At 34.0% G+C, this 23,823-nt stretch overlaps 2 protein-coding genes across 5 annotated transcripts in view; one reads left to right on the top strand and one right to left on the bottom strand.

Annotated features, from left to right (window-relative positions):
* Positions 1-3,908: 3,908 nt before the first annotated feature.
* LOC128871671 (protein jagunal) lies at positions 3,909-6,563 on the bottom strand. 2 transcript variants are annotated; one of them, XR_008456055.1, is made up of 4 exons: positions 6,158-6,563; positions 4,835-5,207; positions 4,463-4,771; positions 3,909-4,394 (listed from the first exon to the last, which is right to left on the bottom strand). XR_008456055.1 is itself a non-coding variant. In XM_054113613.1 (3 exons), the coding sequence occupies exons 1-3, from the start codon at positions 6,244-6,246 to the stop codon at positions 4,640-4,642; spliced, it is 594 nt and encodes a 197-aa protein (XP_053969588.1). In that variant the 5' UTR covers positions 6,247-6,563; the 3' UTR covers positions 3,909-4,639. The 2 variants fall into 2 exon arrangements, 1 of the variants encoding a protein (XP_053969588.1); XM_054113613.1 differs by having other exon boundaries at positions 3,909-4,771.
* Positions 6,564-7,508: 945 nt separating this feature from the next.
* Positions 7,509-23,823, top strand: part of LOC128871670 (uncharacterized protein ZK1073.1) — a 126,987-nt gene continuing 110,672 nt past the window's right edge. Inside the window, exons 1-4 of one of the 3 annotated variants that reach the window (XM_054113609.1) lie at positions 7,524-7,695; positions 7,782-7,914; positions 7,984-8,071; positions 16,891-17,050. In XM_054113609.1, coding sequence (XP_053969584.1) covers positions 16,898-17,050 — 153 coding nt within the window. In that variant the 5' untranslated portion in view covers positions 7,524-7,695; positions 7,782-7,914; positions 7,984-8,071; positions 16,891-16,897. Of the gene's footprint in view, positions 7,696-7,781; positions 8,072-16,890; positions 17,051-23,823 lie in introns of all 3 variants that reach the window. The other 2 variants (XM_054113612.1, XM_054113610.1) reach the window with 2 other exon arrangements.

Raw genomic sequence — 23,823 nt, 5'->3', positions numbered from 1 at the left:
CGCATCAAAATCCGTTGCGTAGTTTTAAAGATTTAAGCGTATACGGGGACATAGGGACAGAAAAAGCGACTTTGTTTTATAATATGTAGTGATACGCATATACATACATATATATGCTCACTCAAGTAGGAGAGAGCCAGATGTCGAACGTTGCCGAACGCGGGGGCCGATTGTGCTCTTTGTCGTTGGTTCCGCGCTCTCGCTTGTAGTTCAAGCAAGGTCACGACGTATGAGCAATATAACGACGAATTTTGTGGTGCGTGCAGCCGGCTACATCGAATTATAAGACGTTATCCCGTCAAAAATTGTGTATTTAGTTTGACAGTAGTCACGGGTGGTCTCTCAAATAAAAAAAAAACTCTATTGGAAAAAATACCTCCAGTGTGATCACCTTTTATATACAATAAATTATATACATTTATATGCTTTCACAATTAATTTACAAAAATCGAAATCTTCAGACTTTAGTCTCAAGATTTAGGTAATTTTTATTATTGCAAATATATCAAAATTTTGAAATTTGGATAGGTCGAACCAAGAGATTTGGTGGTTCCTCAAACACTCAGGCTAAAAAGCCCATTGTATTTAGAGCTCTGGAAAGAGGGTAAATAGTCAAGGAGGAAAGGAGAAAAGTATTAGAGAAAGAGATAGGAAATAGTAGAGACAGAGACAAAGGTAGTTAGTCCTGTGAGAATTTTCCAGATTCTTTAGCAAATCTGTAAATATCCTCCAGTCTTAGAGAATGAATATCACTCATTCTCACGACATCGGAACCCAAAATTCGTAGCCTTGCTCTTGCAAAGGCAGGACACTCACAGAGAAAGTGCTCAATGCTCAAATGCTCAGTTCTCAATGCTTCCAATGGTGGTCATATGCTGACCCAATGGGATGTGTCGTGTTATAATACCGGCCATCAACCGAACGTCTTTGCTTCCAAGTTTTAGTAGAAAGTTTGAAAGTTTTCGGTTCGGGCTTGTCACAAAACACCTAGCAGTTCTGCACCGTACATAATCGGTGATCCAATTCATGATTCCTGCGGAACTTCTTCCGATTATTGGCATTGGTCCCTGTGGGAGAACCGCTGATGCACGGTTGGCCAATTCATAGGCAATTTCGTTTCTTAGAACACCGGAGTGTCCTGGAACCCATATAAGTACAAGCCTGTTTTGTCTTGTGACAGAATTTAGCTTCTTCTTACATACTTGAACAGGGCCTTCAGTGCAGTTTGTCACTGAAAACTCCAATCTGTTTCCCGCTCCATCTTCTGTCGATTAATCATTCGGCTACTTTCAGGACCCATGCTTGGTAAAGAAAATATCCGTCAGACCTCCCTGAATGCATTCTGGATTACTCCATTGCAATTTCTTTCGAAATGAAACTGTGGGTATCAGGCCTTTAGGTGTCAAAAATAATGCATACTGCTCCGATAGCATCTTAAAGATTTCTCTGTGTCTCGAAGTTTCGTCTCCGTATCAGAAACCATGTTTATGGAGTCTACACATGTTGTTATTGTGGTATCAGCATAAACATTCCTTGTGCATATACGAGGAATGCTGCTGAAGTGACAGTCCTTGGCCGGATATAAATCCGGGTCGTTCCGGTTACGTAGAACTGACTGTCTTGGGAACTGTCTACACATCGCTTTTATTGCTTCCTGTCGTATCTTAAGATCCAATGCAAGCAAATCAAGCATAGCATTTAGAGCGTCACCGGAGGTTGTACTCATGACACACGTAACGCATAAACATACACTTCATTGCAGGCTGTTTAGTTCCCGGAGTGTGGACTTAACCATGGTCTGTAGCCATCAGACCACAGCGGCGTAAGTGATGATTGGTTGTACTCATGACACACGTAACGCATAAACATACACTTCATTGCAGGCTGTTTAGTTCCCGGAGTGTGGACTTAACCATGGTCTGTAGCCATCAGACCACAGCGGCGTAAGTGATGATTGGTCTGATAAGCGCTGTGTATATCCGTAGGACCACAGCAGGTTTCAGACTTTAATATATCGCAAATATTATATATCACTAGAAGATCAATTATGGTTTATAGCTGAGCAAACGTCACGACAGTTGGTTCTACCAATCATCTAACCCTCCTCTCCCTCTGGACCCAACTTGTCGAAACAGCACGTTTCCTAGGCCTACCTTTGATGAGTTAGACGAAGACCACCGGTGATATACACTACACTGACAGGGCTTGTATTACTGCTACAACAACAACAACGACAGTTGGTTCTACGTTACCGGAATGATCCGGTGCAAGGCTGGTCACTCCAGCACTATTCCGCGAACATGGATGTGGAATGATTATGCTGCTACACCACCACCAACAACAACAACATTGTGCCTGCGTTAGGTACTGAAATTACTTGTGTTTTGCAGATTTCCCACTATTAAAGGAAGAAGAGGATCGAGCTTCAACTATCCGAACTATTTTTGATATTTTTACAATTTCAACTATTTCAACGAACTTAAGGGGTTATATACAGTTAGAAGGCCGAAAAAAGCGAATTTTCCAGATTTTTTCCTGAGAAAACTTTTCAATTTATTGATCTAAAAATTTTTACACATATTATGTTATCTTTTAGCTATATTTTAAAACTAAGTATTAGTAAAATATTTAGGATAAGGAGCTACAGCTGATCTCCGGAAGCTCCTCTCAAAAAAGACGTTTTGCGGTGACCACTATATCTCTGAACTGGATCCTCTGAACCAAGCAGAATTCTTTAAAGTAATGTTAAATCTAGTAATTAATCGAAGAAATAAGAAAAATACATTTTTTTGACAAAATTGTTTATAAAATAAAAAGTATATATCGGTGAGGAAAAATCTTCGATTAATTACTAAAAAATATATTTCTCGTGTTAAAGTTTGAGACTAATCGGTTAGCGATGATTTTCGAGTGATGTTGGTCACAGACTTTGAAAACACCATTTCGAGAAAAACGCGTTAAAGCTCGATTTGGACATAAGTAACAATTATTTTCAATATTATAAAATAAAATGACTTTAGAAAAATTCACCATCGGATATACTTGGAATACTTTACTTACTCCTTCAGGTAAAAAAATTTATCAAATAATAATCATTCAGAAGAAATGCCTTTAACCCACTCAGAACGTAGTATTTTTATTAAAAAATGTTTGGTTTTAATATTAATTTAAATGGCATTACAACAGTTTCTTACAAAAATAGGCAATGCAACTAAGAACTTTCCATTTCTATTATACAACTTCTCTTTATAAACAATTTCAGCACACTTTCCTTTTTCTTTTTCCATTTCTTTTTCTTCATTTCTCAAGTTTCTATTTGTTTTTTTGTAAGTACAAGCGTACCTATTCCCTAAATGAACAGTTGGTATCTTAGACCACAAATATATAGTACAAAAAATACTTAATGCCCATTGATTGGAACATATGATGGTAGGCAGTTCAGTGTTTTATACATAGAAAATAATAATGCATGTGTGTGTGCCAAATTGCGTACATGTGCTTTGCAAAGGAACCATTAAACACTAAAAAATATAAATTAAAACGTAGTGTTGCGAGTATTTTTCGTGTTTTTTTGTTTGTTTAATGACAAGTATCTTTTCGTTGTACAAACAGAAATCAATTCACAAATCAAGAGACACATTGAAACAACGCGCGTGCTTGAATTGTGCTCCAATAATATTACATTATGCATTTATAATTTAATAGCACTATTTAAATCAAATTTAATTGGTTTTTAGAGAGCAGTCATTTGCTAAAAGTTTGTGTTTAGTTAAAATTCTTTAAGATTCGTATGCTAACATTTACAAATATTTAACAGTCCTAGTCTAATTTTCTTTTAGAAGAGACTTTCAATGCAGAATCACATTCCTGCCAGCTTTAACTTTGATATCAATTGAAACTCCCTAAAATCATTTGTTCTTAAGTTTTATGTAATATTTATTTGCCGCTAAAAGTCTCTTTAAAGTAATTCTTTTTACAAATTTGCACATACATACATACATCGCTATGCAATTAAGTAATGCATGTAAATACAAGTATTTAAACATGCCAATTTTGGCGCAGTTTTGGTGGTCGACTGCTCTAATTGCCACCCATATGCATATTGTATATGCTATGTGAATGCACAATCATTTGCAAGTACATAAATCGATAATGTAATTTTCTTGATTCGATTTTTTAGTGCTTGCCAACAGTAAATAAGTTTTTTTGTTTTGGTTTTTCCCAGGATTTGCATGTGGTGCAGATGATCGAGAGCTGATCAAAATTACTTCGGGGTACTATAATAAAATAAATAAAATACGACATATGTTGGGCTCCAGTGGTGAAGTAACTGATGAAGTTCATATATTTTTACGATCTTTCATGAAGCGTTATAACACATTTAGGCACCAAACCTATGGGATGGACTTTATTGAAATAACCGCAAATGCTAAAATATTGCACCGAAAATTTAAAAAAATACCAATAGCCAGGGATGATTAAAAATGCTGCATGAATTTGTTTTTAACCTCAGAATGAGAAGGACATGAATTCGATGGCATAAACTTTTAGTGATCAGACATCATTTGACCGTCTGCATAAGCTGACGCTGGTCGCAGCTTCCTCATGGCAAATAAAATTTGCTTTCGCGCGCTTCGAATCACTGATACTTCCTGGCAGCGCTGCGGGCACGCCATGCTTGGATGCAATTATAAGCAAAGAACAATGTGAAACCATGAACTTGCGAAGCAACAAGGCAGAAGGCATACCACAATAAGCCGTAAGGGAGACCCTAAAATTAAGCAAAAAACCGTTATATCTTATATTAGTTTATTCAAAATTGTTTAATACTTACACGCCATAAGAAAATATCCGTTTCGTCAATATCGGTTTTCTCATCAAGCCTAATGTACTCCAACACATCGCTAAAATAATAGGCCATGCAGTAGATAAGCGGTAGAACGCCAAAAACGACAATTGCTATCATATATTTCTGCATTTCGCGCACCTTATTGCCCCTCGCCGCCGTCAAGCCAATGAAGGACGTCAATAGAGACGATAACCAAATGTATTCCCACCACAGCGGTGTTGGCACTTCAAGCTCTTCGATTTCTAGAACAAAAATATCCAGGCGATCCAATATATCGGAAGTCAGCTTGGCCATCATTACGAAAGAAAGTAGTGCATGAAAGAAGATACAACATCTCAGGCGTGATTTATTCAGCAAACTGCAAAAAAAGAAAAAAAGGTTATATAAACACTTGAGTTCGAACGGCACGGGTTCATATTTGGCCAAGGAAAGAGTGGGATTATAAATCCATTATTGAAGAAGCAACATTTGTTGAATCTCTAAGCTGTAGTAAAGTTAAAGGTGCGAAAATTAGGCTGTGTGTTCAACTGCAATTTAGTTGTCAAAATAGCGCTTCCTCAAGAAGAAGGAATTTCTAGGTAAATTTTAAAGGGAGGATATTTAACTAACCTAAATAATATGAAATGAAATACATATATCTCTATGCAAAATATATAATATAACAAAAAAATGAAAAGCACACTTTGAAGCCAGACGTTACGTTACATTACTAACATTGCCAACAAAAATCTGAGCCGGCACGCGTTCATCACAACAAAGCCTATATCAGCATCTAAGTGTAGACTAATGCATAAATAATAGTTTAAAAGCAATGTCACATAATTAAAATTCAACCACTTCCCAGCTGTTCATTCATAGCCGCGTAACAGCAGCAAACTCGAACGCACTCGCATGCTTTTGGAACACGTTTACCTCGGCACTTTGTCATGTTGTGAGTCCACGTCATCGTTTGTGCGGGCGAGCAGCGGAGACGCTATCGACAGTTTTCAACTGTGGCTTGTCCATAAAAACGAAATGTAAACAAAATCTGGCAATTAGCCAATAATGAACACAGTAATCACAGACAATAAGAGCAGCGCCCTGTAAAAGAATTCGCCCGCGACCGCTTTCACTGCACAAGTGCTGCCGTTTTCGTGCCCGCAAACCGTTCATACGTCCTAATTACCAAACACTTGCTTTTCATTGCAGGTTGGTGAATTATGCAAAGCGTTTGTTAACCAACAGCTTTAAGCGTATGCAACTTCATATAACTTTCTTAAAAAGGTAATAACTAAACCATTTATATGTATTATTGATATTAATATTAACCTAATATGGTGTGGTGCTGCCACGCGCTGCCTGTATTCGTAGTCAGCTCCATCAGAGCCAGCCACCATCGGTCCACCACGAGATGCCATTTTCACTGTGCTCTAGCACTAGGATGTCCGGGGTCTCCACGATTTCCTTTGGAACTTTTAGCTATGTTGTCGCCTTGTTCTGTTCGCTACACTGCTGCTGCCGTAATTTACACTTTTAACATTTCACTTTAAACTATTACAAGTAGCAATTTATTTTGTTAGCTATCGTATAAAAATCGGTGGTATTTAACGCAAGGTATATGATTAAAATATACCTTGTTTAATGGGAAAAGAAAAAAATATCACCGTCGTAGGAAAAATAAAAGAAAAATTCACCATCGGAGCGTAATAACAACGTTACTGCTGCACTCTGAAAGTAGAAGAAAATGCGAAGTACAGGGTGTACTGCGAGTTTCTAGTGTTGGAAAGAGACAAAGGTGGTCAATTAAATATTCTTTTTATTTTGCGTTTTTATTAAGAAATTCGTAAAATAAATGTTTTGTATTTGTATGTATATATTTCAATGTTTAAATTAAATATAATTAATCATATTGAAAAATGCTATATTAATATTCGTTTCCGATATTTAGTGAATGACAGTTTTAATTGTAATCTTAATACCGATATGTTGCAGCACTAACTATGATTTGTATTTCTCTGCTTGTATGATAGTTTCTGTTTCCGTTCTATTCCAAACCGTTTCTTTTTAACGGTCGGTAACCACAGTGTTATATTTTGGCAATAAGCGTTTAAGCTCGAGTGGAATGATAAATTTGTATTTAAAACGGAAAATTTCAATTTATATAAAATAATATCGAGTTTCAAATGCAATTTTTAACTAATTCATAATTTTAACTGATTTTTGACAATGACAGATATTGTTGCAATGCAAAATAGAGTAGTTTTGGGAATGGAATTTGAAAAAAACAATATGCTCCACTGAAAGGACACAAAATAATACAAGTATATTTATGAGTTAAAATTTTAACAAAGAATTTGTTAATGAGTGGGAATTTGCAACGGATCAATGCTTGGCTGGCATTCGTATTACATATTGCATATTCGTAAATACATAGACCTATTCCTGTGCTTAGTACACATATTCACCTATGTACAGATGTATATATATGTATACATACATATTTACAAATAACAACATTATTTGCCCTTTGCTAGCTACATGCTGTCAGTCCGTCTTTTCGACACTTTGTTGTTCTGCGCACCCAATCAGCCGTCTAATCACTCGCCTGCATCTGCTAACTCGCCGCTGCTACAGAAGAGCTGCAATATGCTTTGCTTGCTGTACACACTGGGCAACGCGCTGAGCGTTTGGGCGCAAAGACAAATAATATCATCGTCGTCGTAGTCGTCGTAGTCGTCGTTGTCGGACTATGTTCACTAAGTTTAACATTCAGTACTTTTGAATACTTTGCGGCGTCGTGAACTGATCGCTCTCGAAGAAGTGTTGATCGTGAGAAGTTGTAACATTTATATCTACACTTACATCAAGTAAATTTGAAAAAATATAATAAATTTTAATTAACATATGAATGTTTTAAAATATTTACTTCCATGATTTTGCGAACTATACATAGGTTAAACGAGAACTCTAACCGGCAGCGCTACAGCTGAATTGTGAATTTTGAACGTGCAAAACAAGAAAGGAAATAAATAATTCAACAAAATTGAGTGAAGTTGCGAGAAAGTTGAAATTTTATATATAACCACGTAATATACATATATTTGTATATGAAAAAGTGTGTTCAAAAATTATTTTAAAGTATAAAAAAATACTAGTTAAAACATCAACCACAAATATTAAGGAGTGCATTTTATTGAAAAAGCCGCGTTCAACAAATTTTTTCATCCGACCAGTGGAAATTAGGTAATATGATTAAATTCAAAATTATTCGCCTATTTTTAATAATTGTTAACAAATATGAAAACATTTGTAAACAGGGCCACAAATTCGAAAAACAGCTATGTTTAATTAGAAAAACTACATTTCGTAAGCAAAATATTTACAAACATTTTGTAATTTGTGCAAATTACATTCACCCTTTTTGCTATTATGCACTCTAAGGTGCTAATATTTTGCTAAAAAAAAGAAATAAATACTAAAAAGTCTAAATAAAAATAAAAAGTAAATAAATAAAACAAAATAAAATCAATTTGTGCTTTTGCTATATAATGCTTTTTCTGTGGTACGCGGAAATTAATTAAGTTTTCTAAGCGACGCTTTGTTGACACTAAAATATTTCTAAAAATATTGTTATTTATTTACAAGTTGTGTGTTTTGTGGACTTTCGTTGGCTTTGCCTTTTACTTTCTTTTGTTTTTATTTGATTTTATTATTTTACTCGTTCGCTTGACACTTAAGTTTATGTCCAATGCGTTTTTCAGTGAATTGGCATACATAATATACACATGTGCATATATAAGTAAAATGCATATGTATATGTATATAAAATTCGTTTTGTATATGTAAATATATAAAATTAATTTTGCCGCCAACGAAAGTCGCGGTGGTAAACAGACATTTTTCTGACGCTAAAATGCATTTTCTTTCACTCCCATTGTACATATGTATGTCTGGGTATGTAGTGTATATCGCCTTCTCTGCTCCTCGTGGCAGCATTATGTTATCCCGCCTGCCAGCCTGGTTGGTGAGCATTGCCACCGCTGCGACTGACACATTAACATATTGCTGCATAGATTGCTTCTGAGGTCTATTTTTGTTGCTGCTGTAAAAGAACAATTTTAAACAAAAACAAAAGTCGGAAGCGAAACATGCAGGGATTTTCTCTTCTTCCTTTCACAAGCAACAGTAGTGTTCGGACATTATGTAGTCTAGTTGAGGTGGTGGAATTAAATATATTTGTACATATGTACATATCCATATATTGTACTTTTACGAATAACGTTTGCTTTCCATACATCTTTATATATTTATTTATGTTCGTGTGTGCATGTATGTACATCTAATATGCTTACAATATAAAGCATACATTTACCAATATAAAATGACTTCTGCAAGGTAATTTAATTTCCCCTTTCGTTGTCTTATATGGCATATTAACCGTTTATTGGAAATTTTGTGTTGAATTTTTTGTGCTACTGCTTCCTGGTAAAAAATCTACCTTTGTTATATATTAAAATTAACTAAAAAAGAAACATTTCGAACAAATTTAATCACAGAAAAAAAATAGCTACTGTATTTACTTATTAATTTAACAATCGAAAAATGCAATATTTCTTACAGGCTATGAAAAACAGCTAAATAATTCAATCAAAAATATATTAAACTTATAATTTACTTACATATTTCATTGTAATGAATGAAGGAAAATGTAACCCTTCCTATAATTATTAAGAATATTAGAGTACACTTAGAATTTAGTAAAACAATTCATTTATTTCGTTTATTTCAAGTCTAAAAGTGCCACTTTGAAGTGGTACTTTATTGAAGAAGAATCGAAGCTAATAAGATTTGATAGCAAACTAAATTCTCTCAAGAAGTTCAAGTTCTAGAAATCGAAGCATTGGAAGCACAGTTAGTTCTAACCAGAAAATATCATGATTTCGTAAGCTTCGCTGAGGATTATTGAAATTAATTTTCTTAAGCGGCGATGGGGAGTCAATCGCCCCTCTTATCAAATCGGACACGAGCGTGTATTCACAGTGTAATTCAAAATTTGCTGCTTATACAAATCACTGCATTTCTTTGTATTTTGATTGATTGTTTAAAGGCGCAATTGTTCCAAGGCGCAATAAAAACAAAATATGCAGGTCATTGGCGCTAAGGTCGACGAATAGGGAACCCAGAGCCAATTGATTCGTAGACTTTAAGAAAATGTTGGCTTGAAATACATGTTTCAATAGAGGAGCTCTTGAAAACCTACTCTGCCACTACCCTGCACTTAGCAAAACACGAATAAACTGCTTAGGTTCTGCATCATTTTCAACCTTAGAACGGGTGGCAGGTCATGAACTCAGGAGCCTACTTAAATTATCAAAACTGTGTATTAAAGACAAAATATAAAGTTCTTAAACTCTTCATAAAAACACTTGGTATCGCTATGGATAAATTTCTGGCCTATGTGCGATCTACAGGATCAACCAAGTCTAACCTAATCTAACTTACATGTTTGTATGTGGCTTGAAAGTTTGCAGTCTAGATGATCAAACTCATGGATTTCAGATTTTATAGTATTTTTGTTATATACCATTCTTCAAATAATACCTAGTTCAAATCCGTTACGATAAATGGCGGGCCCTGCATATTGGAAATAATAAATAATTTAATTATATGTTGAGAATAATAATAATAATAATTGAAAAAAAGTGAAATCAAATCAATTCACATTGACATTAGAAAGTATGCGTACAACGTAGTTTTGTTAATGTGTAATTAAATCAATAATGCACTTTGGTAATCAATCAGTAAGCTCTAAATAAAAAAAATTAAATTTCTGCTTTCAAAGAAAATACCTCCAAAAACTAAAAGTCCACAAGTTTGTCTCCTTAACAGTGGCAATATTGCTGGCCCATCAATAGATTTATTTTCTGTCAAACATTTCAAAGTGGAACTACCTTGAAAAAAATATTTTATCATCGTATTTAAGTATATAAGTACATACATATGTACATACCTACACCCCAGCGCATATCTTTCATATTCGTTTATTTGAGTATTTACAAATGGGCATATGAATATATATATAAGTATGTATGTAAATATTTTCCATTTTCTCTGCTTATTTAAAGTTAAATTTGTTATGGTTTGTAAGCTTTTTGTATCTACTCGGGTACATAGAACCATTGGATATGGCGTGAGGCCTTGTAAAAATGTTTGGATTGAAGAATGCCCCATTTTACTTGTATATACTTATATATGCATATATAAACTCGTATATATGTATGTATGCATGTATGTATTATGATCATTTTTCAATCAAGCCCTTCCTTGGTGGTAAATATATTCGTACAAACATTTTTAATCATATACACTCGTACATACCTACTGATGCCGCTCGCCTGAGGTTTTGCCATATGTACATACATATGTATATGCATATACCTATATATATATATATTGGACGATTTGGCCATTACTATGCCGACTTTTTGAGATCCCTGAGAGTTGCCTTAAGGGGCTATATACAGTTAGAATTTTCAAAAAATCTACTTTTTTATTTTTTTCTTAATGTACATATGTACGTATATTAAAGAATACTCATAGAAAACTTGAAAATGCGTTTCAGACTGCTTGAAAGTGCTTTTTAAACTTTAAACGGGGTTTTCTCAAAATGGTAATTTCAAAGTCGGGGATCAACATTATTCGAAAACGGTTAAGCCCATTAGCCTCAAATTTTAACACGAGCTTCTTCAATATATTTTTTAGTAATCAACCGAAGAATTTTTCTCACCGATAAATATTTTTTTATATAAGCAATTTAAGGCCGAAATATTGGACAAAAATCGAGTTTTTTTTTTTGAGAAATCGCCATTTTGTCAAAAAAATGTATTTTTCTTATTTCTTCGATTAATTACTAGATTTAACATTACTTTAACAAATTCTGCTTGGTTCAGAGGATCCAGTTCAGAGATATAGTGGTCACCGCAAAAGGTATTTTTTGAGAAGAGCTCCCGGAGGTCAGCTGTAGCTCCTTTCCAAATAATTATTTTTACTAATACTAAGTCTTAAAATACAGCTAAAAAATAACATAATATGTGTACAAATTTTTCGATTAATAAATTTAAAAGTATTCTCAGAAAAAGTTCTGGAAAATTCGCTTTTTTTCCGCCTTCTAACTGTATATAACCCCCTAATTTGAATAACGAGTCCGAAGTTACATAATTTCCTTACCTGTCAGTTCAAAACATATTGGGTCGTGTGATGAAGGGCCCACATAGACACAAATTTTGTTGTGAAGTAGAGATAGTGAGGCAGAAGTTTTGGTGTGAAGGAGGTAGTGTCTTTAGAGTTAGATTAATTGATTTTGGTAGTATTTTCACAACATCTTAACTACATATATATAAGGTGGCTCAAAAGTAATCGTCCAGTTTTGCTTTTGAATTACTTAAAATAATACATAAAAATTATTTCTAGTGATGGAAATCTTTATTTTGACCTTTACACTGCAGTTGTCTAGTTTACAAGTGTCTCAATATGAATGACGTACAACGCCATTTGCAATTTTGCAAATTATAAATCTTCCGATAGGGCGATTATTTTGCATAAATGTAGCTCGATAATTCAAGTACCGTTATTAAACATAATGGAATAATTAAAATTTGGGTGTCTGATTACATCTTAGTATTTGGGGAATAGCTGACTGTAAACTCTTGCGGGCGGCGCAATTAGTCCATTGCCAAAGAAGTCAGTTTCATAAAGTTTAAAAATTGTTCTTTAAATTATGACTTACAAGTATCGTGAGACTATCGAGAGTATACATAATTACCAGCAGTATGGTTTTTGCAAGGATGATAGATACCAGGTTTGCTCATTAGGTATGGTGGAAAACATTTTTTTGAGGGGAGCTTTGGATTCTACGTCATTCGTTTTGTGTTTCATTAAGCTAAAGCTAAATTTTGTGAGACACAAAACGATTGACGTCGGCATATCTGTCGAATTCGCTCAGAGCCGAATAACGGTCTGCTAGGTAGTACACCTCTAAACATCTTTTCACCATGTGGTTTTTGCTTATGTAAATAGCAGCAAAATTCTCCATAACTTACTCAAACCATAGGGGCACTCGTTGGCAAGATTTCAAGGGTATCGATACTATGTTATTCTTAGATACTCTAAATATAATATTACAAGAATTCTGGTATAAATAGAAGATCGCAAGCATACCTTAACATTTTATGTACATGTACGCAAACGATGGATAGATTTACACACATTTGTATGTAATTATGAAAATGAAAACTATTTACAAGGCACATATACTTACAATGTTTCAGTTTCGTATACAGAATTCTGTTGATGGTTTTTTATTTATATTTAAGCTACTCCTCCACACCTCTATAGAGAAGGCAAGGCAATGAAATTTTCATATTTTGTTATTTTAAGATTACAGTAGTGGCTACATAATTATTCAAACACATTTACAAAAGTATAGAGCTGTTTTTTACTTCGCAGATGAAACACAAGTATTAAATACTTTTAACATGCCTTAGTATTAAGAAGTTATATACAGGTAGAAGACCGAAAAAAGCTAATTTTCCAGAATTTTTTCTGAGAAAACTTTTAAACTTATTAATCTAAAAATTTTTACACATATTATGTTATCTCTTAACTGTATTTTAAGACTTAGTATTAGTAAAAATATTTATTTGGAACGGAGCTACAGATTCTCTTAAAAAAGACGTTTTGCGGTCACCACTATATCTCTGAATTGATCCTCTAAAATTAAAAAAACCAAACAGATTTCGTTAAATTAATGTTAAATCTAGTAATTAATCGAAGGAATAAGCAAAATACATTTTTTTGACAAAATGGCCGTTTCTAAAAAAAAAATCGATTTTTGACCAAAACTTCGGACTCAAATTGTTTATAAAAAAAAATATTTATCGGTGAGAAAAAATCTTCAATAAATTACTAAAAAATATATTTAAGAAGCTCGTGTTAAAATTTGAGACTATTCGGTTTAGCCGATTTCGAGTAATGTTGGTGACCGATTTTGAAAATACCGTTTTGAGAAAAACGCGTTTAACTAGTTTTAAAAATTAATTCTATTAACTAATTTTGAAATACGTATGACTTCCTAAGTTTAACTCACTATTTTCAGATGCGGGCAGATGGTTTTTTATGAGGAGCTTTTTTATGGCAGAAATTCACTCGGAGGTTTGCCTTTACCAGTCGAGCGCTGACTGCTATTCGAAAAAAATTGTTCTATTATTTGGTGGTTCGTGCCCGAGGTTTCGAACCTGTGCAGTACCGAATAGTAGTCACGCACCAGCCATTCGGCTACGGCGGTCGCCTATACATTGCATATTGCATATTTCTTTATCAACTCCTTTTATTTGATTCAATTATTTTTAATCACTCACAAAGTTTATATGACCGAAATTCTAGTAACGGGGGCTAGATCGTAAATAATAAATTCATTTAATTATGTTTTCCACGCACTTGACATTGAAATTGAAATTGAACATTTCTGACAGATACACATACATAATAATTTATACGTATTAATAAATACATATTACACGGAAGTGTACACACGTATGCTGATATGAATTAATAATATGTCAACGACTGCCAATGGTGCACCAAAGTTCTTTATCTACCTACATATACATATAATACATACCTGCACGCGACTATCTGTTGTTTGCATTGGTATTTGATAACTTGAGCTGTTTAAAGGAAGGAAGCACCACGCTAATGTTATGGGAATAAATTTCAGGAAACTTTAACATAATTTTCTTTTTTTAAAAAATGCCGCTCATGTAAATTGTATATTAATGTACACGTAAATGCCGGTGAATAGCAGTAACAGCTTATCAAAATGAAAATTTTGGGGACATTTAAAAATTCTCTTTAAGCTTAGCTATCCATTTCTAAATATATAATGTAAACGCCTCGATAGTACTCATTTACTTCATTACTTATTCCTTTGATTTACGTGCGTAGGAACGAGTGTAATATGGGGGTTGTATTAGAGTAGATATGAACGATTTGTTTATCTGAGTTTCTTTTTAATAGGAAAACTTTTTCACTTGACTTTTCCGACCACAGATCGAACTGATATAACTGAATAAAGTTATGAGAACTTGTATTAATGCACAGGGTGACTAATGATTTTAATAATGGCAAAATTGGCATGATGAGATAAGTATTTGGGTTGCTCGCCTCCAGAAAGAACTGGCGTCTGATGGATCATAGCGAATTCTTTTGCCTAGGGCAGGGCCGTAGAGAGCATATCCGGGCCCCGGGGGAAAATTGCAAATGCGGGCCCTTTCCAATAATGTCTAATTCATATAAATACGTATAATCTCGAGTCCGGGCCCCTCTGAGAACTCCGGGCCCGGGGGAAAAAGTACCCGATTCCCCCCCCTCTCGTCGGGCCTGGCCTAGGGTGATATAGTTGCCGAAGGCCTTACCTCAGCAGTTCCGGAATTAGAGCGGAGGACGCAATTACTGCTTTAATTGCTGCCGAAAAGGCCACTTAACTTATGCACAAATGCGTATTAATGGACAGTTCTGTTTGAATTTGTTTCCTTATAAGGAAATTGAACGCGATGTACACTTTGCAGACTTAAGGATTTTTGGAATTTTACAAGAACTATTTACAATTACCAGACACAACTCCATTTGTGGTATAAACCGGATGAATCCCATTTAGGCATAAGTTAACAAAATTTCGAAAAAGGATTTAAATTCCGATTCTCTTTCAGGGGGAATTGCACCCAGCTCTTGTCATAGTTTCATCATGCAGTGCCTTACTTTTTTAAAGAAAATAAAGGGTGATCAGATTGGAGGTACTTTTTTCCAATAGGGGTTATTTGACAGATCACACGTGACTACTGTCAAAGTAAATGCCTAATTTTTTTCAGTATTAATTCATCATGAAAAGACTTACGCTTCAACAACGTTTATAAAGTGAAAAGTTTTCATCGCGGGCTCAGGCCAACTATGAAGGCTCAGTGAAGAGGCCCATTTTAGGCTTGATGGCTACGTCAATAAGCAAAATTGCCATTTGTGGGCTCAAGAGCAACCCGAAGCCATTCAAGAACAGCCATTAGATCCATTGAAAACAACCGTTTTGTGCTGGAGGGATCATCGGTCCATATTTCTTCAAAGACGAGGCTGCTGTCAATGCAAAAGTGAATCGCGAACGCTATGGCGCCATGATAAACGACTTTTTGATGCCTTTTGATTGAAGCCCGTGATATCTACAACATTTGGATCCAACAAGACGGAGCTACATTCCATACGATCGTGCTATATCTCAATTTGGACTTTTATTTTTGGTGATATGTGAAGTCTAAATGCTTTGTGGATAAACCAGCTTCGATTGAGGCATTGGAACCCATTACTAAAGTTATTCACGAGATACCAACCGAAGTCCTCCAGCGGGCCATTCAAAATTGGTGTTTACGGATAGCCGAATTACGGCGCAGTTGCGATCAACATTTGAAAGGGATTATCTTTAAGAAATAAATTTCATAAATGGATCTACACAAGAATAATAAAGATTGCCCAATCAATTTGAATTTTCGTTGTTTTATTTCAATTTAAAATCCGATATCTTTAAGTTGATCACCCTTTATATTAAACACCGTATTGAAGATTGTAGGTTAAAAATGTTGAAAACATTTTTCTTTTATAACTCCGTCGAAAAATGAGTTCATTCAACTCAATAGGATTTGAAAGAGATTAAAGAAGTTCACGCATAACCAGGCCTATTATGGCACACAATTTCTTAAATAAAAAAAATTTAATTATCTCTTAAATTAATTAAAAAGAAACAAATTATATAAATAACAGAATTAACAAAATAAAAAAAATTATTTAAACTTCTTAATGTAGTAAACCTCTTCATTCACCCTATACTTGAAGTCTCTGTTAAAGAATTTGTAGAGGTTTCTAAGAAAAACCTGATTGCAGCCTGTTTACCAGTTTTTTTAAGTAAATACATATTTTTTCATATTAAATTAAACTATAAATATTTTTCTATTTATTTTTTTCAGCTCCGCCATGTCCCACCCATCACATCTACCTCCACAACCGATCCCCATTGCGGTGATAAATCGTGGCGCACCACAAACAACGGCCGATCGGCGTGCAAGCTTTGCGCGTCGCGCTGAAAGTTTGGTGGAGCGGGTGAGAGTATTGAATCAAATATTTGAGGTATCAAGTGACCAAGCGTGAGATTTATTTGAATATTAAAAAACGAATATTCTCCATTTCCCTAATTGCCCTATTTTGATGCTGAAAAGTGCATTCATACCCTACAAATTGTAAAGAAATTTTATATTTTTTACCCAGTACAATCCAAGTCCTTGCTACAGAGCTAGAAACTTCGTAATCGCAGCAGCCTTCATAACATTTCCCCGGTAAAGAAACATGACTGTAAGCTACTTGTATATACATACGTATGTAACTGTAAGTGTGCCAAGGTAATCTTGGCTCTCTGTCAGCAAATATTCACATATTTATTTTTATAGGTTTTTACTTTCGATTTATTTCGTTTTTATTTTTGCATTTGCACTTTTGACTATTTTTTCTAGATTTGACCGTTGGCACGTTTTCAAGTGTGCTTTTAATACCTTATTGTAAATATATATATTCACGTGATTCTATTTTTCTACAATAATTTACATTATTTATAAACAAATTTAGTGAATTTAGTAAAAGTAAATTTTGAAAAATTATAGTATATTGCACTTTTGACCGAAAACAAAATGTGAAGAAAGCTTTCAAATATGTTGTGCCGGTCAAAATAATAACAGCGCGATATATATTTAATATTTTTTTTTAATTTTTTTTTAATCTTTATTTTTTTTAATACGAAAAAAAACACTAAATAATTCAAAGCTTGAAGTCTTTTTTTTTTGAAATTTGTTTTTTTAATTTCTTCATAAATTATTTTTTTTAATTGTACAAAGTTTTTTACATTTTTCCTTGATTTTTTTGTAAAATAAATGTTATTATTTTTGAGTTATTTTTTAATTTAATAATATTTTTTTTTTTTAAATAATCATATAATTCAAAGTTGCAAGTTTTGTACAAAATTATAATACAAAAAAATCATTAAAACTTCATTTAATTTTTTAATTTTTTTTAATATTGTTGTATTAATTTAATTTTCTTTGTGGTTACTGCAATCATAAATGAATTGTTTTTAATTTCCATTTAATTGAAAAACTCAAGCTTTGTACATTTTTTTAAATAAATTTGTTTTTGTTCTAAATACAACAATATCCATATAATTCAAAATTTCAAACCTTATACATAATTTTTTGGAAATTTTAGAAATTTTTGTTTTTAATGATTTTTTTATTTAATCTTTTTAATACAACAATAACCATATAATTCAAAAATGCAAACTTAGAAAATTGTTTTGAAATTTTAATAATTTTTTTTTATGTACAAAAATAATTCAAAATTTCAAATCTTGTATATAATTTACAATACATGTCGAAGTTTCAAACTTTGCAAACAATTTTTTGAATTAAAAAAAAAATGTATTGTACAATATTTATTTTTTTTTTAACACAGCAATAATCTTTAAATTATAGCTTTAAATTTTGTACAATGTTTTTTTTGATTTTTTTGTGTAATATAATAAACATGATTATTATTATTAACCTTTTTTTTTAATTTAATTTTTTACTACCTTTGTTTTTTAATTTTTTTCAAATACAACACAAATCATATAATTCAAAGTTGCAATTTCGTACAAAAACAAAAAAGAAATCAAAAATCATTAAAAATGCGAGCTTTATGGCAATTGTTTTTTTTTGTTTTATAAAAGAAATGAAATAAAAAATAAATAGTCAAAACTTGGTAATATTTCTACTGCTATTATTTTGACCACTACTGTATCTCAAAAATCGGCACTCATTCCTCATACCACTGTGCAACACACTTTCGTTACAAATGGAAAATTGACCAATTGACCAAAAATCCACGAGCAGCCACATTCAGAATTACGTCAACAATAACCTGCCACGGGCCTTTGGGAGACCAATGTCAGGAAGATGGGGTTGCCGTACAACAATAGATGTAAGATGCGATCAAGAAGAATCTAAAGAGACAGTTTTTCACTATCTGGGTGAGTGCCACACTGGAATGCTAGGGGAATTCTCGTTGGTCAATTTGAAAGAAATTGCAGAAAAGAAAAATTACGACATAGGCAGATGCATAGTTAAATCAAGCTGGTTCGATTACTAAAAAGTAGTGGTTCTACGAGTGGTGTATTAAAATGGCATCTTTTGTGCTAATTGGGCTTGAACTAAGGAAATCAGATAACACCTATACCGCTACCACCACCACTACTGTGAAAAAAATCTATGGACTTTATTATGTTCATTGAATTCCCATGAGAGAAATGTACTTCTCCGTAAATTTGTTAAACAATTTTTACACATCGATATTTTTTAATTTTCCTACAGAAATATCTAAAAAATGATACCCTTCAAAATTTCAATAAAGGTTAACAAGTAAAAAGTAAAAAACAAAAATATTTATCATTTTTATTTATTTTTTTATATTTATCATTTTTATCATTTTTTTTCAAACTGCCTGTGCACCAGATAAATATTAAGAAAAAAAAATTAGAAATAGGTGTGTAATATTTTTCGCCATATAACGAATTTGAGGGGTTACATACAGAATAAAAAAACATTTTTTTGGGTTATCCCAATACACATACGCTTACAGACAAATTTATAGTGTAGCGTCATATTGATTATTTTTTTGTGCTTTTAATTTTCATAAATTTTTTATAAAATTATAACTCATTTTACAATAAATTTCATTTAAATTAAATTTTTCGAATTTTTATTCATCTTGTGCGAAGCTCGAAATTGTGATTGATAAGTTATTCGTTGTAGAATAACTGGTATTTTTATAGAAAGTTAAAAAAGTAGGAAAATCTATTTTAAATATCGTGTTTCCATTATTTTGCCCGTAAGGGTATGCCAAGCAAAACTCAATTTAATAATCCATCAAATTTCAGTTTATTGCGCACACCGACCCACCATCACACCTACATTCGAAAAAGCCACATAAACACTACATACAACCCCACATTTAGACGTATACAAAAGTAGATACATTAAAAAATTAGCATACGCGAAACCACCTGCTTTGCCTAAATAGAGGAAGTAGTTACATACTTAAGCGTGCCGCAATTCTAAAACCAAAGAAAACCCGACCCGATTTGACTGTTGAGTTGATTTTCACTCAATTGAGAGTCTTATCAATTATTCAAATGACAGTAACTACTTTGGAAAATGAAAATTGATGCAATTGGCTTACGCAGAAACTAATTATAAGTCAGTATTTAATTATTTACAACATATGTTGGTAGATAAAAGCTTTGGCGTTGCTTGCGCCACAAAAATAAATCTACTCCAATATTGTCATTTGTGTTTTTTTTTTTGTATTTAATTGGTTCAGTAAGAGAGGTTCACTACTCGTCGGAATAAGTATGAGTGCTTGCGTACTTGACATTGTTGAGGTACACACGCATACGCATACGTATAAATACATACATATGTATGTACATGTGTGGCAGGTTTAATTTAACGAAATTGAACATATTTCATAGACGTTGATATAAATAACATGAAGGAATGCCCATATGTGCTCGTATGTCTTCAACTATGTTGCGCATATGTATGTATGTATGTGTGCTTATATTGTACTTACATACATACGTCTAACGTTGATAAACATCAGCCTAGCGTGGGGTTACCCCTCTCTGCATCTAACTACGGTTTGGCTTGCCTTGTGTCGTAAGTCAAGGGCATAGCGTTTAAGGAAATTAAGAGATGAATTAGAATATTTTCCAGCCTGCGCGCATATTTCCAAACCCTCGCCCATGATTTTCCATTTCACTACGAATGATTAGATTGAATGCATATACTTATATATACATATGTACATACATATATTTGTATTGCGTATTTGCTGGCGGTGGGTGTGCTATGGGTTGCTTAGATTGCATTGCTCTACATAGATGAACGTTCGTGGTTGAATAATTGCCTGTATAGTGAAATTTATTTATCGAATGCAAACATTTTTATAGCCATAATCGTTCGCTTTTCTTCATTAATTTGCAATATTTACTTTTGCTATTCTTCGGGTAGGTGCGCATGTAAGAATTATGGCATTTAGTTCAATTGTGAGCAGTAAAAATTAATTAATTCATAATTAATTTTTTTACTCTTATAAATTCAGATATGTACATATATTTATATGAGTGTATATGTGTACTCATGTGAGTAACATGCAGTGAAATTCGAAAATTAAAAATAGCAGAGTTAGGCATATAGAATGACTCGTGAAAAAATCTACGCTGATACTCTCTGAGCCTGAAATTAAATTAGGGTAAAAAAAGTCTGTGAATGTTCAAATAAGGCACACCCGATTAGTTTTATTTTTCGACAGAGTCACAATAACAAAAGATTAGGTTAGGTTGTAGCGGTTGCCCACTATGGCCCCCACTCAGGCTCATAGTCTATTGTGATACCGTGGGGATAACTTGCATTTATCACTCCTAAAACCAAAGTGAACCGTTCAGAATCTTTAGAAAGTCAATGATTTCCACCGAGCTGAGATCTTCTAACTCATTAAAAAATTATTTACTTAAAATGATAAATCTGTATTTGGATAGAGCAGGACAGTGCCATCATCATCATTTCCTTTATCTTCCATTGGAGCAAAAGGTCTCGTGTTAATGCTGTATGAATTTTACACCTCCAAATTCGATGTGCAGGCTCCCGAAGCAAGGAGATTTCTGGATGCACGATTACCTCTTGGAGGTTTTCCAATCTCGGGGTTTTGATCCATCTTATCCTACTTGATAGATTTCCAGCGACAGTTATAAATGTAAAGCGGCATCTTAATAGCACCTATCGTCCTTTAATGACTAAACAGATATTGACAGTAAACTTCCCGGATGCTACCGTTGGCTCACTAGGAGCTCCTCCACTACTGTGCCTACAACATGAGCCTACCGACTCATGTAGAGACTAACTATGCATAAAAACATAGATTATTAGCATGACTGGTAATTGAATGGCGCCAAAACGCTCGCCATAACACTAGGGGAATCATAGGTACTCAGGATTTGCAAGAAGTTCAGTGCAACCAAAAAACCTCTCTAAGACTCCCCCCTCCTAGCCGCTGAATACTGTCCGGAACTTCTTATTGGTTATTCACAGCTAACCTTCATATCTAAAGGCCTTTCACTATCCGCAACCTGCGCCTCGTCCGGTTGCCTTCAACTTGGCATTTGCGGAACATTCCTACTTCCGCCCATCGGACGAGACAGCGGCATAGAAGATACAACGGCGGCATAGAAGATACGGTTCTTCCTTTTCCGCATTTAGACAGCTTCTGCAGAAGCCACATATCTACATGCCCATCCTCTGGTCGTGTCTAATATTAGGCAGTGCCGCCGTTTAACAGTAATCAGTGTGCTAAGACTATGCTTTGCTTATTTTGGCTTAGCAGATATTCTGTCCGTTTACAATTGTTGGGCGATTCTGCGCGGGTAGGTTCGTTACGTCTACATGCCTGTAAGGCTTTGCCTATGACACTCAATATGTGCTCATCAGTCAACTTTGTGCCAAGTCTCCCTATTTTATCGACCTTGCACTGCCCTTCGATGTCGCAATGGCCAGGAACCCATGTTACCTTTGGGTTAAATGACTCAGTCGTCTCGTTAAGAGAGCCAGGAAGCCGAAAACTGCAGGAGATCCCTAGATGTTCGGAATATATACCTCCACTCACCCTACTCTCGAGCTTTGAGCCATCTGTGTACACATATGTACATCGGCTCGGTCAGTCTTAAATCGCACCGTTTCTACTCTTTCCTTGAGGGTAGGAAGGTAATGAACGCTATGAAGACAGTTGTAGGCGGGGGTGCATAGTCCACCAGTCCGAGAGGCTGCAAAATTCCAATTAGAACATTAAAGTGGCCGTAAAGAATGTTTGACCACCTTACTTTGAGGGTTCAATCTTATTGCCGCACTACTAGCGTATATTTTGTCTTCAGGTCTACTGGAAAGAGGTTTAGTGTCGAATATAATGCTTTCGATGGCGCGGTTGAGAGACTATGAGAACAGATGCGAGTATTTGAACCTTGCAGCCCTTTTAATGACCACACCCTTTTCGAAAGCATTACATCATAATGCAAAATTAATCACGCTATTGGAAGTTTTATAATTTATGCAAATGGCGTCGTACGTCAATCGTATTTGACACTTGAAGACAACTACAGTATACAAAAAGACAAACAATGGAGTGAGTGGAGGTTAAAATAAAGATTTCCATTACTTAAAATCATTTTGTTATTTAAAAACCAAATTAAATGATTATTTTTATGCCACACGCTACATGCTACGAATATCTCCGAAATGAGCTGAATGAAACTGAAAATAAAACTGTCAGCAAAATCTTGAGAAAGTTCGACTCAGAGAAATACTCTGAATGCATGAAGGTGGCAAAATATGTAGATTTTTTGGTTCCAGGGATGAATCTCCTAATAATACTATTTAATACTAATAATAATAATAAGAGTAATAATTGCTTTATTTTTTGTAAAGTTGTTAATTATTTTACATTTTTAATTGTAATATTGTTTACCTGATATACCTATAGTATATTATTGGTTTGAAGCTAAGCTGCCGGCAATTTATTCAAATGAATCCTTATTGGGGTTGCAATAAATCAAAGTAGTAATAAAATAATAATAGAGATCTGGACTCCAGCGCCATTTAGCAGATCCGAACAAAATCCGAACTCTAGAAATCGCAATCGGATGATCTGTTTAGAAGTGGATATAAGAAATAGAGCAATAAAAAACATATATTTTATAAAGTTATATGTACATAATAGAAACATCAGTGCAAAGCGATGCTGCACCTCCTCACCTGACCTCTTCCCAG

Source organism: Anastrepha ludens, chromosome 2 (assembly GCF_028408465.1).
Source record: "Anastrepha ludens isolate Willacy chromosome 2, idAnaLude1.1, whole genome shotgun sequence".
In the NCBI taxonomy this organism is placed as follows: Eukaryota; Metazoa; Arthropoda; class Insecta; order Diptera; family Tephritidae; genus Anastrepha; species Anastrepha ludens.
The sequence above is the reverse complement of the archived record's forward strand: the minus strand, read 5'-3'. Positions and strand labels throughout refer to the sequence as shown.

Coding starts and splice junctions, on each gene's coding strand:
- LOC128871671 (XM_054113613.1), bottom strand. CDS start 6,246: ATGGCATCTCGTGGTGGACCGATGGTGGCTGGCTCTGATGGAGCTGAC. Junction 5,208..6,157: donor GCAGCACCACACCATATTAG/GTTAATATTAAT, acceptor CTTTTTTTGCAG/TTTGCTGAATAAATCACGCC. Junction 4,772..4,834: donor CGGATATTTTCTTATGGCGT/GTAAGTATTAAA, acceptor GCTTAATTTTAG/GGTCTCCCTTACGGCTTATT.